The 17,495-nt window shown below is 35.5% G+C and overlaps 1 protein-coding gene across 6 annotated transcripts in view; it reads left to right on the top strand.

Annotated features, from left to right (window-relative positions):
* Positions 1-17,495, top strand: part of TMEM64 (transmembrane protein 64) — a 69,272-nt gene that overhangs the window by 10,136 nt on the left and 41,641 nt on the right. For 5 of the 6 annotated variants that reach the window (XR_012064103.1, XR_012064102.1, XM_072949438.1 and 2 more), the window contains 2 exons: positions 6,798-6,953; positions 12,095-12,266. Coding sequence is in view for 4 of the 6 variants with exons in the window: in XM_072949438.1 (XP_072805539.1) it covers positions 6,798-6,953; positions 12,095-12,266 (328 nt within the window). In the remaining 2 variants the exon portion in view is untranslated. Of the gene's footprint in view, positions 1-6,797; positions 6,954-12,094; positions 15,977-17,495 lie in introns of those variants that run through there. The other variant, XM_031691128.2, reaches the window with a different exon arrangement.

Raw genomic sequence — 17,495 nt, 5'->3', positions numbered from 1 at the left:
GGCACAGGTGCCGTTGGCGGCGGACTTCTTAGCTATTTAGAAGGCCTTCTGAAGTGGCTAGTGAGGGCAACTGAGATTGGGAACACAGACAAATGGATTTTGGGGAGGAAGGGAATGGGCAGTTAATGTTTTTCTTTAAACCAGTTTTTTAAATTTCGTGTTTCTGAAAGTGAAAACTAGTTCCCACTTGTTAACGCTTTCTCCCTCCTATTCAGCTGTTTCTGAAATATTGATAGTATTTTGAGGATATATATAATAAAATACATAATTTATCAATTATAATTAAATTGAAGGATCAAACTGTAGTCATTTGATCTTTTTTTGCTAATTCGGTAAAAATTATTACAGGGACTCAGGATTTTTTTCCCGTGTAACATTTTCAAATGTATATCTTAATTGGAATTTACCTTCATAGTAACTGTCAATAAACAGCACCGCTATTGTATAAACCAAGCAATGCATCAGTACAGGAGTGTACACTTTGCCAAAACTAATACAGATTCACAGAGCTATGAATGAAATTTGAGTTCTTCCATACACAGAACCCCTTATAGTCTTCATTCGAGTTGTGTCAAGATATTCTTTGAAAAAGTGCTAAAATTTCTTTGTGCATTAAATTAAAGCCAGTAAAGCCATGGTGTAAACGGCTTTAAACTGAGCAGGCAGAGGAGCTGGAGGCAAGGTAGCAGAGAGAGCTGTGCTTTGTGCTTGCCTGAGGGGCAGCAGGCCTCAGGTGCAGTGAGAATGGAGAGATCCATCTCAAGATAGAGATTCTCTTGTTGTCAGCTTCACAAATGTGTGTTCAGAGAAGAGTCAGCTCTTGCTTTTCAGAATTAAGGGGTTTTTCTTTCTCTTTCTTTTCTTTTTTTCAGTTGGTCATGTCTTTGTTTTCTTGGTCGATCTATCTAGATGGTAATGTCCTACATTAACCTCTGCGGACCCAGACAAGTGAATTATATCTCCAGCTAAATCCCAGTACCTCTGGGAATAAGAATGTGTGTACTTCCATGGTGCTACTGGAGTCTGAGAAACATGGGAGGATAGCGATCGGGTAGCAGTCACCATCCCTGAAACTCTCATCTGAGTTTTTTTGATCATAGGAACTAAGGAGCAGATGACACTGACATCCTTGGCTGAGACTTCTAGGAGTCTGGAGTAGGAGAACAACCCTGAGCTAATAGCCTGGAATACTGTAGGCAGAAATTCCTGTAGGCTCACTTGATTAAAATGCCAGATCTTAAAATTAGTGAAAATAAAATTTAATAAAGTGGCCACTAACTTTCTTATATATCAGTAATGCCCAGATGGGGATATGGAAAAATTATTCTCAAAATTAATAGCAGTAGCAACAACTGTAACATAGAATGCTTAAAATAACTAATAAGAAATGTGTTATACATGTAAACAAAACCACCAAACTTTAGTAAAAAATGTGGAAAATTTTTAAGTAATTATAAAAATATTTCTGGATAAGAATACTGAATATTACAGAGATTTCAGCTCTATCCAGATTAATTTATAAATTTTCCTTAATCCCAGTATAATATTTACTAAGTTTTTTGAATAGCAGAGTGATCCTAATGTATCTGCAAAAGTGAATAAGTAAAAATAGTTATGGTAATTTTAGAAAGGAGAGTCATAATAGGGATTTGAAGGATGGGAAATTCCTTATCAGATATTTAACTGGTAGTCTTTTTTTTTTTCCTCCTGGTTTATCCATCCCCTCACGCTGCTTTCCCTTTTGGTAACTGTAAGTTTGTTTTTTATGTCTGTGAGTCTGTTTCTGTTTTGTAAGTAAGTTTATTTGTATCATTTTTTTTTTAGATTCCACATATAAGTGGTAGATATTTGTCTTTCTCTGTCTGACTTACTTCACTTAATATGATAATCTCTAGGTCCATCCATGTGGCTGTAACTTTCAATATTTCATTATTTTTTATGGCTGAGTAATATCCTGGGGTGTGTGTGTGTGTATATATATATATATATATATATATATATATATATATATATATATGCCATATCTACTTTACCATTCATCCATTGATGGACATTGAGGTTGTGTCCGTGTCTCGGCTCCTGTAGTGCTGCTGTGAACATCAGGGTGCATGTATCTTTTCGAATTAGTTTTCTCCAGATAGATACCAGGAGTGGGATTGCTGGATCACATGGTAACTCTGTGTTTAGTTTTTTTAAGGAACCTCCATGCTGTTCTCCATAGTGGCTGCACCAATTTACATTCTCACCAAAAGTGTAGGAAGGTTCCCTTTTCTCCACACCCTCTCCAGCATTTATGGTTTGTGGACTTTTTTGATGATGGCCATTCTGACGGGTGTGAGAATTGTACTTCTGATTTGCATTTCTTTAATAATTAATGATGTTGAGCATCTTTTGATGTGACTGTTGGCTATCTGTATGCCTTCTTTGGAGAAATGTCTATTTAAGTCTTCTGCCCGTTTTTTGTTGGGTTGTTTTTTTGGTTTTCTTTTTTGTCTGTATGTGTTTTTATATTAAGCTATATGAGTTGTTTGTATATTTTGGAATTAATCCCTTGTCAGTCTCATCATTTGTAAATATTTTCTACCAGTCCATAGGTTGTCTTCTTGTTTTGTTTATGGTTTCTTTTGTTGTACAAAAGCTTTTAAGTTTAATTAGTCCCATGTGTTTATTTTTGTTTTCATTTCCATTACTCTAGGAGATGGATCTGAAAGAATATTGCTGCGATTTATATCAAAGAGTGTTCTGCCTGTGTTTTCCTCTAGGAGTTTTATAGTATCTAGTCTTACCTTTAGGTCTTTAATTCATTTTAAGTTTACCTTTGTGTATGGTGTTAGAGAATGTTCTGATTTCAGTCTTTTACAGGTAGCTGTCCAGTTTTCCCAGCACCATTTATCAAAGAGACTGTCTTTTCTCCATTGTATATTCTTTCCTCCTTTGTCATAGATTAATTGATTATAAGTGCCATAGATTTATTTCTGGACTTTCTGTCCTGTTCCATTGATCTATGTTTCTGTTTCTGTGACAGTACCATACTGTTTTGATTACTGTAGCTTTGCAATACAGTCTGAAGTCAAAGAGTGTGATTTCTCCAAGCTCCATTCTTCTTTCTCAAGATTGTTTTGGCTACTTGGGGTCTTTTGTGGTTCTACACAAATTTTTAAAATTATTGTTATAGTTCTGTGAAAAATACCCTTGGCAATTTGATAGGGACTGTACTGAATCTGTAGACTGCCTTGGGTAGTGTGGTCATTTTAACAGTATTGATTCTTCCAATCCAAGAGCCTGAGATGTCTTTCCATCTTTGTGTTGTCTTCAGTTACTTTCATCAGCGTCCTGCAGTTTTCAGAGCACAGGTCTTTTGCCTCCTTAGGTAGGTTTACTCCTGGGTATTTTATTCTTTTTGGTGCAATGGTAAATGGGATTGTTTTCTTAACTTCTCTTTCTGATCTTTCATTGTTAGAGTATAGAAATGCAACAAATTTCTGTGTGTTAATTCTGCATCCTGCAACTTTACTGAATTCTTTGATGAGCTCTAGTAGTTGTTTGGTAGCATCCTTAGGATTTTCTATGTATGTATCAGGTCCTCTGCATACAGTGACAGTTTTACTTCTTTTCAGATTTGGATGCTTTTTATTTCCTTTTCTGCTTTGGTTATTGTGACTAGGACTTCAAAGCTATGTTGAATAAAAGTGGTGAGATGAGCATCCTTGTCCTGTTGCTGAACTTAGAGGAATGCCTTTAGCTTTTCACCGTTGAGTATGATGCTAGCTGTGGGTTTGTCATATATGGCTTTTATTATATTGAGTTATGTTCCCTCTGTGCCCACTTTCTGGAGAGTTGTTATCATAAATGGATGTTGAATTTTATCAAAAGCTTTTTCTGCATCTATTGAGATGATCATATGGTTTTTATTCTTTAATTTGTTAATGTGGTGTATCACATTGATAGATTTGCAGATTCTGAAAAATCCCTGCAACCCTGGGATAAATCTCACTTGAGCATGGCATATGATTCTTTTAATGTATTGTTGGAGTCAACGTGCTGGTATTTTTTGAGGATGTTTGCATCTGTGTTCATCAATGATATTGGCCTGTAATTTTTTTTTATGATATCTTTGTCTGGTTTTGGTATCAGGGTGATGGTGGCCTCTTAAAATGAGTTTGGAAGTGTTCCTTCCTCTGCAATTTTTGGAATAGTTTCAGAAGGAAAGGTGTTAAGTCTCCTCTGAATGTTTGGTAGAATTCACCTGTGAAGCTCTGTGGTCCTGGACTTTTGTTTGTTGAGAGTTTTCTAATTTCTGATTCAATTTCAGTGCTGGTAATTGGTCTGTTTATATTTTCTGTTCCTTCCTGGCTCAGTCTTGGGAGATTGTGCCTTTCTAAGAAATTACCCGTTTCTTCTAGGTTGTCCATTGTATTTGTGTAGTTGCTCATAGTAGCCTCTTTTGATCCTTTGTATTTCTTTGGAGTTAATTGTAACTTCTTTTTCATCACTGATTTTATTGATTTGGGCCCTCTCCCTTTTTTTCTTGATGAGTCTGGCTGAAAGTTTATCAATTTTCTTTATCTTTTCAAAGAACCAGCTTTTAGTTTCATTAATCTTTTCTGTTTTGGTTTTTTTTTAGCCCCTATTTCATTTATTTCTCTTCTGATCTTTATGTTATCTTTCTACTAATTTTGGGTTTTGTTTGTTCTTCTTTCTCTAATTGCGCTAGATACGAGGTTAAGATTGATAGCCTTTGCAACAATTTGGTTTCAGTACAAGGTATCAGTGGATAGTATTAGAGCCCCAAGTCTGCCCCTTTATACACAATAACTTCATTTATAATAAAATAAATATCACAAGTTGCTGGAGAAGTTACTGATTTTCAACAAGTGATTCTAGGAAAATTGGTTACTGGGGAAAGGGAAGGATAAGGCTATATCTTCACCGTTAATCGTAATAAATTACAGAAGGAGCAAGTGGTTAATATTAAAAAGAAAAATACAATAAAAGAAATATAGGTAGAGTTAACAGTGGGATCTGAAAAGACTTTCTAAAGCTAAAAGTAATGGAAAATCAGAGGAAATGGTTGATAATATTTGATTATATATAAATTTAGAAACATTTATATGTCAAAACATAAAATTAAAAGATAAGGGACACCTTAAAGGAAATTTTTGCCACTTTATATGTGTCCATATAATAGACAAAGTTGCTCTTACTATACAGAGAATAAATGTTATGAATAAATAAGAAAACACTTAACATTTCAGTAAAAAATGAGCAAATGTGAACAAATAAAACCATAAAAATGCAAATAGAAAAATGTGTATACTTAAAGCTAATGTAAATATAAATTTAAATAGTACAGATTAAATAATGATGAAACATCATTTTTACCCCTATCAAACTAAGAAAGTTTGAAATTTAAAACTTAAAGTTGGTAAGAGTATAATGAAACCATACAACTTATACATTACTTACTGTAAGTATGTGAACTTTTTCAGAAAAGAGTTTTTACTCTTTGATCTCATAATTCCATTCCTGATGATCTATCCTAAAATAATGGAGTTCCATATTAGTCATTTCTCGCTGTGTAACAAATCACTCCAAAACAAAGTGGCTTAATAAGCATTTATTATCGCATGGTTTCTGTGGGTCAGGAATTCCTTGCAGCATAGCCAGGAACCTCTAGTTAAGGTTCCCTTGCAACATTACAATCAAGGTGCTGACCAGAGCTGCAGCTGTCTTAACGGCTCCACTATGGGGGACTCGGCTTCCAGGCTCGCTCAGGTGGCTCTTGGCAGGTCTCAGGTCTTTGCCAGCTGTTGGCTGAAGACATCAGGTCCTTGCTGTATGGACCTCTCCATAGAGCTGCTTACAACGTGGTAACTTACCTTCTTGAAGAAGAGATGGAAGTCATGTTTTTGTAATCTTATCTTAGAAGTAACATCTCATCCCTTAGGCCCTGGTCGTATTTACTAGAGAAAGCCCTAGTTCAGCCCACACCCTGGGGAGAGGATCACAGGAGGGCATGGATACCAGGAGATGGGCTTATTGGGAGTATTTTAGATACTCTTTCCCACACAGGTTGATATACCGAGGTTTTTAAGCATAGGTTTTTAAAAATTTTATAATAGCAAAAAAAGTGCATAATCACGTGCAAAGAAACAATTAAGGAAGCAATTTAAATGTTCTACAACAGAAGAATGGTTGGAGTGTTCTCTGTATCCTCAGAGTGATTGTGTAATTGTATAATAATAGTAATGTCTACCTTTCTGAGTGTCAGTCATATGCTAGGCATTTGCTAAGATATTTACAAATATTTCTGATCCTAACAACAACCATGTAAGGTAATGGTTATTATCCTCATTTTACAAATGAAAAGGCTGATACTCAGAGACTCGGCACAGAAATGTCGTTCTAGAGTTACCTGGCTTCAAAGCCCAGCGATCACACTGCCAGTTATGTATGCTTATGAAGAATATTAAATGACACGAGGAAGGCTTACAAAACGGTTTTTACAAAGTGATTCATGTGCACATTTTATTTACATGTAAGGAAAAAAAGAATAGCCAAAAATGTTATCTTTCAGTGGCAGAATAATAGAATTTTTTTCTTTAACCTTTTATTCTAAATCTTCTGCATTCTATATATATTCCCTTTATTATTAAAAACCAGAACACTTTGAAAAGCAGTTCTGCTCCCTCTGCTCCCAAGGGAAGACCACTAGCAAGACTTGTACACACCATTCTTTATGAAATTGAAATTGTACATGTGGTAATGAATCAATTCCATTTATTCTGCTCTTCCAGGTTACTGATCTCTCCTTACCGAACTATCTGATGGCATCTTCGATTGGGCTGCTTCCCACCCAGCTCCTGAATTCTTATTTGGGTACCACCCTGCGGACCATGGAAGATGTCATTGCAGAACAGAGTGTTAGTGGATATTTTGTTTTTTGTTTACAGGTGAGTTTAAGACCAAGGATTGTCTTTTTTGTTTCCTTTTTGTGTGACATTACTGATTTAAATCTAGCAAATTTCATTGAAAATAATTTAAGATTTTTTCCTTTTTACATCTTTTCTTGTTTTTTCAATACTACTTCATATTTGGCAAAATTTACATTTTTAATTGAGTGGATATGTGGAAATATATAGAACTGAATTGACACTTACTGAAAATTCTCTTAAACACAAAAATGGGAATGACAAAAATAGGGTTGTTTTTGCAGTGATTATTTTCAAAGTCATCACTAAACCAGATATTCTGAGTTTGTATGAAGTGTTGTTAATTCTGTGTTTCTAAGATAATTTTAATGAGATTTGGTGGGGTTAGGTTTTTATCTTAATTTCCCTTCAACTTTGAAAGTATCGAACTCTCTTCTATTGGTATTTTTTAGGTTATTATACTGGCAGTGTAAATTTCTTTCTAATACAGTTTGATGTGAACAAAAAATTTTTTTAGAAAGTAATGCTTTATAAAAAGTGTAAAAGTATTCCATTATAAGTCCAAATAGTATTCGTGTAATAGAGTATTATTCCTCTGTAAATTGTAGTACAGTTTGGGGTTCATACAATTCCATGTAAGAGGTTGATAAAAGAGGAAAATCTTGCCAGGTAGGCAGATTTATTCAGTGCCTTAAATTACACACAGGAAGAGTTAAAATTCGTTTGCTTGTGATACATCTTATTCCTGAGACTTACTAAGATATAAAATCACCGTAATTTTCGTTGATTTAGTAAGACGATGATGAGCACTAACAGGTACTGGATGTTTTATAGGCAATGTGTTTAAGCTCATTGACTGCCTCTACTTTCTTGAGCGAATTGTGCTCATCTCTTTCCAACTCTGCTTTCAGTAATGTCACATTGGTAGCTTGAAATTGGTCATGACGGGGTATTTACAGTATGAAATATGGCAAGTGCTCTACAGCAGGCCTCCCCTCTCTGATCCCTAAGAGCTAGTTAACCAGCATATCACTGGACAGCAATTTGCCTGACAGCAGAGCTGCAAGGGGCAGGAGCGGGAGTTGAACACGGGCAGCTGGTCCTGGAGCCCATGCGCATAGCCAGTAGACTGCGGTCTGCAGGCAGGTGGTACTAATGAGACGGCTGCCTTGACTTCCTGGCCCCTTGAACTGTAAGTTTTAACTTACACTGTTATTGAATGTATGGTATCATATTGCAAATTTACTGTTAGTGGTGGCATTCTCAAGTTTTTGAGGTACTATTTTGTATTAAAAATTCTAAGATAAATAAAACGAGAGTTAATTTTCTTTGTGCTTATGCAGTACAAGTTCATAAAACAAAGTGAGCCCAGGACTATTCACATTAAACTATAAATAAAGCTTCTCAATAAAAGGGCTTGATTTAATAAAAATGTAATATTTTTTCAGGAAATCATTTTTAATTTTTCTTCACTGTTTTTTCTTCAGTATTATATTTTTTTAAGATAACCTAAATCTAGATTTAGAGTTTTTGTTAGTTTGTTTATTTTTATTAATGTGGCATGCTAATCACATATTAAACTTTCTATGCATTATATAGTATTTATGTTAATAATTTACATTTATAATCATCCTATACTATAAGATTCTGATGTACAGAATATAACTACTATATAAATACCTGATGTACACTACATTCTCAGACTGATTTTTTGTAGTATATTTAAGCGTATTTTAAGCATATTTTATGTTTTTCTAGTTTACTGAAAACAATTTGAAACATCTTTTTTTTTAAATTGAAGTATAGTTGATTTACAATGTGTTAGTTTCTGTTGTACAGCTTAGTGATTTGGTTATATATATATTCCTTTTCATACTCTTTTTCATTGTAGGTTATTACAAGGTATTGAATATAGTTCCCTGTGCTGTGTATAGTAGGACCTTGTTATTTGTTTTATATGTAGTATTTAGTATCTGCAAATCCCAAACTCCCAATTTATGCCTCCTCACCCTTCTTTCCCTACTAATAACCATAAGTGTGTTTTCTATATCAGTAAGTCTTTGAAACATCTTTTTTTCTTAACATTGTAATTAGAAGTCCTCATTTTTAGTAGCTTTCAGAAGATTTACACTACTTGATACTTTATATTTCTATGAATATTAGTAAATTACTCAACTGTAATCAGTGGAGTTGTAATAAAATGAAATAGCTCATGCATTTGTCAGTGATGCTTCTTAAAATATAGGAGGATCTTTTTTCTAGCGATTTCTGACCCTTTTGCTTGAGTTGGCAAATTAAAGCTTAGAATACAAGGGAGGAAAGGCAAAATATCTTTTAGCCCAGACATTTACAAAAACCACCACCACCACAACAAAAGGATGAAGGCATATTTATGCTTTAATATGATACATTGATGTTACTTATAGTTTAATTTGATTGAGGGAGGATTTAATTTAGCTTACAAAAGATACACAGGAGAATAAAAAAAGTCATTTGATGGGGAAAATTAGCATAGAAAAAAGGGTGAAATATAGGTTAAAATTAGTAATGTATCATGAGGTTCCTCATATTTGCTAGAAATGAGCCACAAATTTGCCACCTGTTACAGCCACCTAAAGTGATCTGCAGTGTCTGTAAAATTAAAACAATACCAAATAGATGTTCAGAGGAAAGCCGAACTGTTTCTTGTATTCATGTAGATTCCATGGTTTGTCAATTCAGCTAATCTGTTCCACGCCCTGTATTTTTTTGTGTGTACTCATCAGCCAAAACCCCAATCCTGGATAAATCCAAGTTTTGATCTGCTTTGCATCTGCCCTTTTAGGGAAGTCATGCAACCAAGCAGACTGATGATATTTCATTTTCCTAACCTTCAGCTGGTTTCTCAGCACTGCCCTGTATTCTGTCTGTTCCTTTGTCTTCTCGTTTCCCCATTTTTACTTAATGACTGTTTCAAACTTAGCTTCACTCTCTTCACAGTTTTCTCCTCCTCCCTCTACTTCCCTGTTCATTCTCAATAGATGACCTCTCCTGCTTAACAGAAGAATCAAAGGCCTGTAAATGGGAAACCCCTCAATTTCCGACTAAGAAATTTACTGACCCCCTTGTGTCCTGCTTGTACACTCAGCCTGCTCTTCCACTAATGGTGGAAGAAATCCCTTTCAGTGTGTGCCTTTGTGTATAAAGCTTGACCTTCTGCTTGTGTTTGATTCTTTTGCTTTAACAGGGAAACTTTTTTAAAAGTTTTTTTTTTTCTTGTTGTGGGATTTTTTTTAACACTTCACTAGGCTGTTGGGAAGAGTCGGTACCCTAGGCCAGGCCCTAGGATGCAGAAAGCATCTGGGGAGAACCCCATGTAAAGATGTAGCCAGTTCACCCTTGTTAGGGACCTGAAAAACTTTTCACAGGTTCTAAACTTATTTTCTGTGGCCTTGCCAAATCCTTCCCTCAAGCTTTCATCACTAACCTTCTCTAAACCAGATACACTTTCCAGTTCTCATCGTAGCAACCTAAGACTCTTGGCAATGCCTTTTTAAAACACTTTCTTTTCCTAGCTCCTTTGATAACCATATCTTCATCTTTTCCCATCTTTGCCTGGCTCTTTTATTAGCACCTCCTCCTCTCTTCACCCCTAAATTGGTCTTCCTCTGGATTCTACCCTGACCTTTCTGTTTTCACTGTGAAAACTTTCCTTCTTGGTAAAGGTGGCTGCAATGATACTTACCGTAATGGCTCCCGTATTCGCCTCTTCAGCTTAGCCTGTTTTCCACACCTTTAGACCCATGCACTGAATTGCTTTGGATAGCTGATAGGTACCTCAGATTCATCATGTCCTAAGCAGAGAACTTAACATCTCATCCACATCCTCCCCCAGTTACTTATCTAACATTTTCTCTATGTCTTTTTATGGTCTCACCATCCACATAGTATCAAACATAGGGTATTCGATAAGTATACCTTGTGTTTTTAAGAGAGCTAACATGTTAGGGAACAAACAAGATTTAAAAACCTACCATTAAAATACCTAATTTGCTTAGAATTGTACCGAGTAATGGGTACGCGCTCAGTGGTGCCCCTTGTGCAAACTCCAGGTTCCCCCTTCTGCTTCTCCTTCCCCACCCCCAGTAAGCTGTCCTTCCCCACAGCCCTGACAATTGTATGTAGAATACTTTTCCCATAAAACTGTTAAAATTATAGGTAGGGCTAATTGAAACTATTATATTTTAGAATCACTATGCTTAGAGCAGCCTTTGGAAGCTTGTTGGGACATTAAACAACACCTATTGAGAATATTTGCTCCAAACTCTAAAGAATCGCTTTACAAATGAATTTGGAGTAAATACCATTTAGAAGATGCACAGACATTCTGCTGAATTGTATGTAGAGTGTTCAAGCCCAGAGGGACACAACTTTTGGACAGTGGGAGAAGCCCACGTGGTTTAAAGGGGCTCACCTGAAATCAGGTCACTAGTGAGTGGCTAAACTAAGACCAGAACCTCGTTTCAGTTTGATGCTTTTTCTAGTTATCCCTTTGACTGGCATTTTTTTGTTGTTGTTCACTCATTGTCATGTTTTCCTTTTTCCCTAAGTATAGACAATTTCATGTTCATGGTTTCTCGGTAATTTCTTTTGAAGCTTATTGGCATTTCATTTTTTAAAAATGTTTCTTAATGGTTTTAATTCAGGCTGCAGCAGGCAGGTCATTTGCAAATAGTAGTGCTTCTCTGTAAGTGGGCTTAGAGGTCCGTGGTCATAGCTCTGCACAGACAGGCTACTGCACTAGTTACATTGAGAAAGTTTAGCCGGCTCTCAACCTCTGTTGTAGAATTCGTTTTTACTCCTGGAAGGAAGCTTTTTGATACAAAGAGGCAGGCTTGACTTGTGTCAGACAAGCATCATTTATACGGACTAAAAGGGACGTATGCCTGCCTTGGATCAACCTAATACTATAGAATGGTTACCCTGTAGATCGTGGTTCTCACCCAGCAGCCAAGGAAAGAGTAAATGACTAACTGCCGGTAAACTATTTAAACATTTTTACCTAATTGTATCTGAGATGCATCCTGTTGGAACATTCCTAAACCAAATACTCATTGGATTTATTTCTCCCTTTTTTCTATGTAAAATAATTGTTAACTGTAATGTTTTATTTTTATTCACAGATTATTATAAGTATAGGCCTCATGTTTTATGTAGTTCATCGGGCTCAAGTGGAATTGAATGCAGCTATCGTTGCTTGCGAAATGGAACTGAAAACTTCTCTGGTTAAAGGCAATCAACCAAATATCAGCGGCTCTTCATTCTACAGCAAGAGGACCCTGACGTTTTCTGGAGGTGGACTCAATGTTGTATGATTCTAGCGAAACGTATGATTGTCAGGGGCCTCATGTGCTGTCCAGGGTCGAGCGGTCTCCTCACTAGTGGGCAGACGCAAGTTCTAATTGTATTAAGGCACAAAAAGCAAAACTGACTAGTTTTTAAATTGCAAATTTTTTTAAAGGAAGAACCATTTTCTGGATATGTAAGTGTAAATGCAGTTTTGACTGCACCTCTTTATCGTTTACTGTGCCCATAATGGCCTGTAGGTCTGCACTTTAGTTTTATTTTACTCTTTGTTCTCTTTCTGGGTACTTATGAACAGAGAAATAATCCAAATATTTTTCTGCATAGTGTCTTTATTTATAAAGTCCATAAATAGTTTTATGCATCTTTCCTACATATAAAGATGAGTAAAAGTATGCAATTTTAAGTGTGTAATGTTACTGGATGTTCTTTGCTTCAGTAGTCTTTCCAGAAAGGATAAACAGATTTTTTGGGGGTTTGGGGTTGTTTTCTTTTAATTGTTTTAGGTGGGACCACTTTGCTTCCCTTCTCCTTACTAGTTAGAAAATAGACATGAACTTTTGTTTGAATGTATTTTTGCAAGGATCATACTGTTGCAGGGCCATTTATACCCATACACACAAGCTTAAATCCTACATTGTGGGACTCAAGTGCTCTTAAGATACCTTTTTTAGTTTCACTGTGTAATACGCAAAGCAAAAGGGAAATTACTCAATGGGTGGTGGCTCAGATTAGAACTTGTGTTCTAATGTCATTACATTGGCTTTACCCTTCTTAGGTCTTTCATCAAAGGGCTGTCCTGCAGTCTTATTTAAATGTTTTATTAAAATAAACTTCTTTTCCTTTTTACATTCGCGATTAGGCTTTGAAATAAAGATGTTATCCTCTAAAGTGGTGGGTTTGCTGTCATTGAAGGTGTCTCTCGGGTGGCCTTGTTTGATCAAAATGCCTTTTTAAAAAAACCAAGCTTTAAAATCATGTTTATAATTCCATTGAGTACATATGTATTTGTCCCCATAGTCTTCAGCTTTAAAACTATAAATATAATGTTAACTTAATGCCCAGATTTGTATTGTTTGTTTTACTTTAGGTTTATTTTGTTTGTTTTTTTTTTGGTACTTGTTTTTCTCTGCTAAGACTCAGGAATTCTGAAATGTGAATTTTAAGTCTCTCTATTCTTTCTCCTGTAGCATGAATTGAGTGTATTTATTCATAGCACTTACGTGGATAGCATGTAATAATTTGGCATATGATTCATATGACATGTTATTCATTTATCACCTTATATTTTTTAAGTAGTTTAATTGTCAACTTAATGATTAGTTTTTCACAGTGGAGATTATAGATATGAATGCAAATTTTCTGATAGGTATCTCTTTTTTAGCTATGAAAATGCCACCTTATCAGAGACCTCCCTTTTTGCCTTTTCATTAGGGTGAAATCCTTGCCTTGATTTACTAAAGTGCAAAAGAATTATTTGGAAGTATAGTAAAGATGCATTTGATCATTTTAATTAATTTTTTGCCTATCGCAGGTATAATTGTTTTCCTTTCCTTCATAATGCATAATAAGCGTTTTCACCTTTGAGTCACAGTGAAGTTCATTTATACGTCCGTGCTAAGACCTCAGTGCAAATGATCTGCTAGGCACCTGGATCCACAGCACTTTATTGGCCTACAAATCCTTCCTTCTTTTATTGGTAGAAAAAATATATAGTATTAGAATCTTCTTACTCTTTTTTGAATCCTAATTCTTTGTTTAGTTATTTTTAAAGTTATTTTAGTTTAATTATCTCAGTGAACAATACATCTGACTTACTTTTTTCTGTCTTACTTGATGGTATTTCTCTTGTGCTTCTTGTTTGTTGGTTAGTTTTTGTTAAAGAACTCAGTAATTAAAGATCACTGCTTTCATATAATTGTGTTACACTACATGGATTTTGAAGTGCATTTTATTTACTTAGCATTTTGTAACTTAAATAATTTCACCAAATGAATACCTTTTGGTAGTTCGTAATGAGTTCTTCCAGGTGCATTTTGCTTGGTACTTAAATAAGTAAAAAAAAAAAAAAAGGTAATTTTTCTGTATTCTGCCAACATAATTTTCTATAATAAAATCATCCATTTTTACTAAAAATAGTATGGATTTACTATTTCTAAGATACTAAAACTGCAATTTTCCTTTTTTCGGTTTTAAATCATTTCCAGCCTCCAAGCAGACTACAATCCTTTATAGTCATGCTGTTGGATAGCTGCATTTGATTGCTGAGTTTTCAGATGTGCTGTCTGTAAATTGTGCAAAGCATCGCCATGCCTTATTCACTCCATGTTTAACCCTGCATCCCAGATTCCTGGCAGCAACAAATTTCTACAGGATCCTCTTATGTTGCCCAATTATTGCCTTCAGTCAGAGTATATATTTATAAAAGAAAATGTTTTGGATTTCTCAAACCAGTTAAGTGCAGTATTAAAATTGCTTTATATGCATATTTTTAAAAGCATACAATATACCTAATATCCAAATCTGATGAAAGATATGTTCCGTTTTTTTAAATTCTTTGGGCCTTTTTCTTAGTTTTCCATGTTTTCCGACTTATTATTAATGATTTTATTTACTCTTTGCCGAGTTTTGTCATGTAAATTATTTTCGAACAGCAGCACCTCTTTTTAAAAACAGACATAATAATTTACAAATGCTTTCATGCCCATTTTCATTTGACCATCTCATTTGTGAAATAACTTGAAATATGTTCTCTTTGGTTTGTGAAAATAATAGAAACCAAATTTCTGTCATTAGAATGTGTATTTTGAGTTTATATTCAGAAATGATTTTGCGGTTTTGTTCAGAGCTAGCCATACTCTCTTTTTATGCACTTTGTAACCAACTACAAACCTTTCTAAGATGACTTTACCCTGATGGGTCAAGCATCTTGACTATAAAACCTTTCCCTCTTTGAGAAGCTATTCAGTATCTAGTCTTACCTACTGTTGCTGTTACTAAGTGGTGGGGCTACAAGCATACCCCAGCATTCCTGGGTTTGTTAATGTGCAATACTGATTTGAACTATTCATAGGAAAGGTGCTATTGGTTACATATGTCAATATGTGTGAGACTTTATTTAGAAGCTTAAAGTTACTAGATACGTGCCAGGTTGATGATGTCGGTAATCCTGAGATGTATGGTAAATCCATGCTGTTCAAAACCAGTCAGCATTTGCGGAGAAGAGAGGTTTAAAAAAGAGAGATTTAATGAGGACCTCAGAAACAATGTTGACCTAGGTTGATAACTTCAGTGATGGAATTTTCTTTCAGACACAGGCCACTCAGTGTGTCAGAATGATGGTCAGAATAACACTGGTTTTTAAATTGGATTTTGTTGATTTCTGTTACAATAAACTGTTTTGGATGTAATTTTTTAAAGGTCATGTCTTTAAGCTGAAAAGACTGTAAAGGGAATGGAATCACGTGTTCTACAGGATATTTAACTAAGGAGTTCCTCACATATATTGAACATAAGCCATTAACTAATTCCACAACTCAATAGTAACTTGGTACTTCTGAATTGCAAAGTGATTGCTGCAAACTATTTTCTAGGGTAGCTAAAGATTTAAAACATAATTCTAAAGGCAAATCAGTAAAATCTCTTGATTATTGGTATCCCAGATCACTTCTGTGCCTGAGAAAATAAAAGGTTATGTTTTATTTTCCTTCTCTCTTCTCTTTCTTTCCCTCTATAATGAATGGATATAGAGACATGTGCCATGAGGAGGGAGCAATTCAGGAGGGAAGGAGGAGGGCATGCTGGTAACTGATCCCAGATGGGGTGGTTACAATTACAGCAGGGACCTGTGGAGAAATGATTCTGATGTCTTACACTGGCACTTGATCTTCAGTGGTTTTTTTTCCTAATACCCCTAGTCATGAAATGCTACCTGCCAAACAATTGTTAGTCATTTGTCCCAACTGCAGTACTGTTTGTGATGCCTTTCATAATAATGTTAAAAGACTTCAACCAATCTAATTTCCTGTTGATCTCTACCCTATTTCCAAGACGGTTTCCTCGAGGGCCCATTCTTTCATCTTAAAACATAAAAAAAAAAATAAAAAAAAAAAAGCACTTGTTCTTACTTATTTGTAGCAGATCCCATTACTATTGTTACTAAGTCCAAACTCATTCTCTGTCTGCTCGCCACACGACAGGCCAGTAAATCGGGAGATGAGGTGTTGGGGCTAGGAATAGCAACTTTATTCAGAAAGCTGGCAGACCTGGAGGATGGCAGACTAATGTCTTGCAGAACCATCCTCCTCAAGTCAGAATTCAGGCTCCTTTTATACTAAAAAACAGGGGAGGGGTGTGGTTGGTTGGTGCAAACATCTTGGTATAGGAATTCTTTGTTCTTGTAGGTGTCCACGTGCACCAGGTCATGGTGCCCCTGTAAAACCTCCAACAAAACAAGTGTTATTTTCTATTCTGCAACTTGTTATCTTTCTGTAAGTGCAAAAGTGTTAATATCCTTAAAGGTCAGAGCCTTGAAAATAGGCTCTCCTCTGTATTTCAGGCTAAAGGCAACATTGTTTTGCAAAAGGTGCAGAGCTGGCAAGACTGAGCCTAGAAAACAGGGCACAGGGTAAAAACAAGAGACAGGTCTAATGTGGAGTCAGATTTGTTATTTCTACTACACTATCACATGTACACTTTTTCTAGACGTTTTAGGTCACGATTGCTTGCTAGAACACAAAATAGGCCAAAGGGGGACACCAGATATTGCAGACTGCCTCAGCTGGGGTGGTGCAGTGGAGTAGTCATTGGGTAAGTGTGTTGGCAGTGTGTGTGTTCACTACCCAAGTTTGTACAGTACTTTGTGTCATGCTCTCCCTCCTTGGTTGAGGGTGCCTGTCAGCACTCAGAGTGCAGGGAAAATGTATTTTTTTTAACTTTTTTTTTTTATTGAGTTATAGTCAGTTTACAATGTGTCAATTTCCAGTGTAGAGCACAATTTTTCAGTTATACATAAACATACATATATTCATTGTCACATTATTTTTCGCTGTGAGCTACCACAAGATCTTATATATATTTCCCTGTGCTATACAGTGTAATCTTGTTTATCTATTCTTCGTATGCCTGTCAGTATCTACAAATTTCGAACTCCCAGTCTGTCCCTTCCCATGCCGGGAAAACATATATTAATAGTATAGTATTATGAGTTAAATATGGAAC

The sequence above is a fragment of the Vicugna pacos genome, chromosome 25 (assembly GCF_048564905.1).
Source record: "Vicugna pacos chromosome 25, VicPac4, whole genome shotgun sequence".
NCBI classification, from domain to species: domain Eukaryota; kingdom Metazoa; phylum Chordata; class Mammalia; order Artiodactyla; family Camelidae; genus Vicugna; species Vicugna pacos.
Note: the sequence above shows the minus strand (reverse complement) of the source record. Positions and strands in the feature narration are given on the sequence as shown.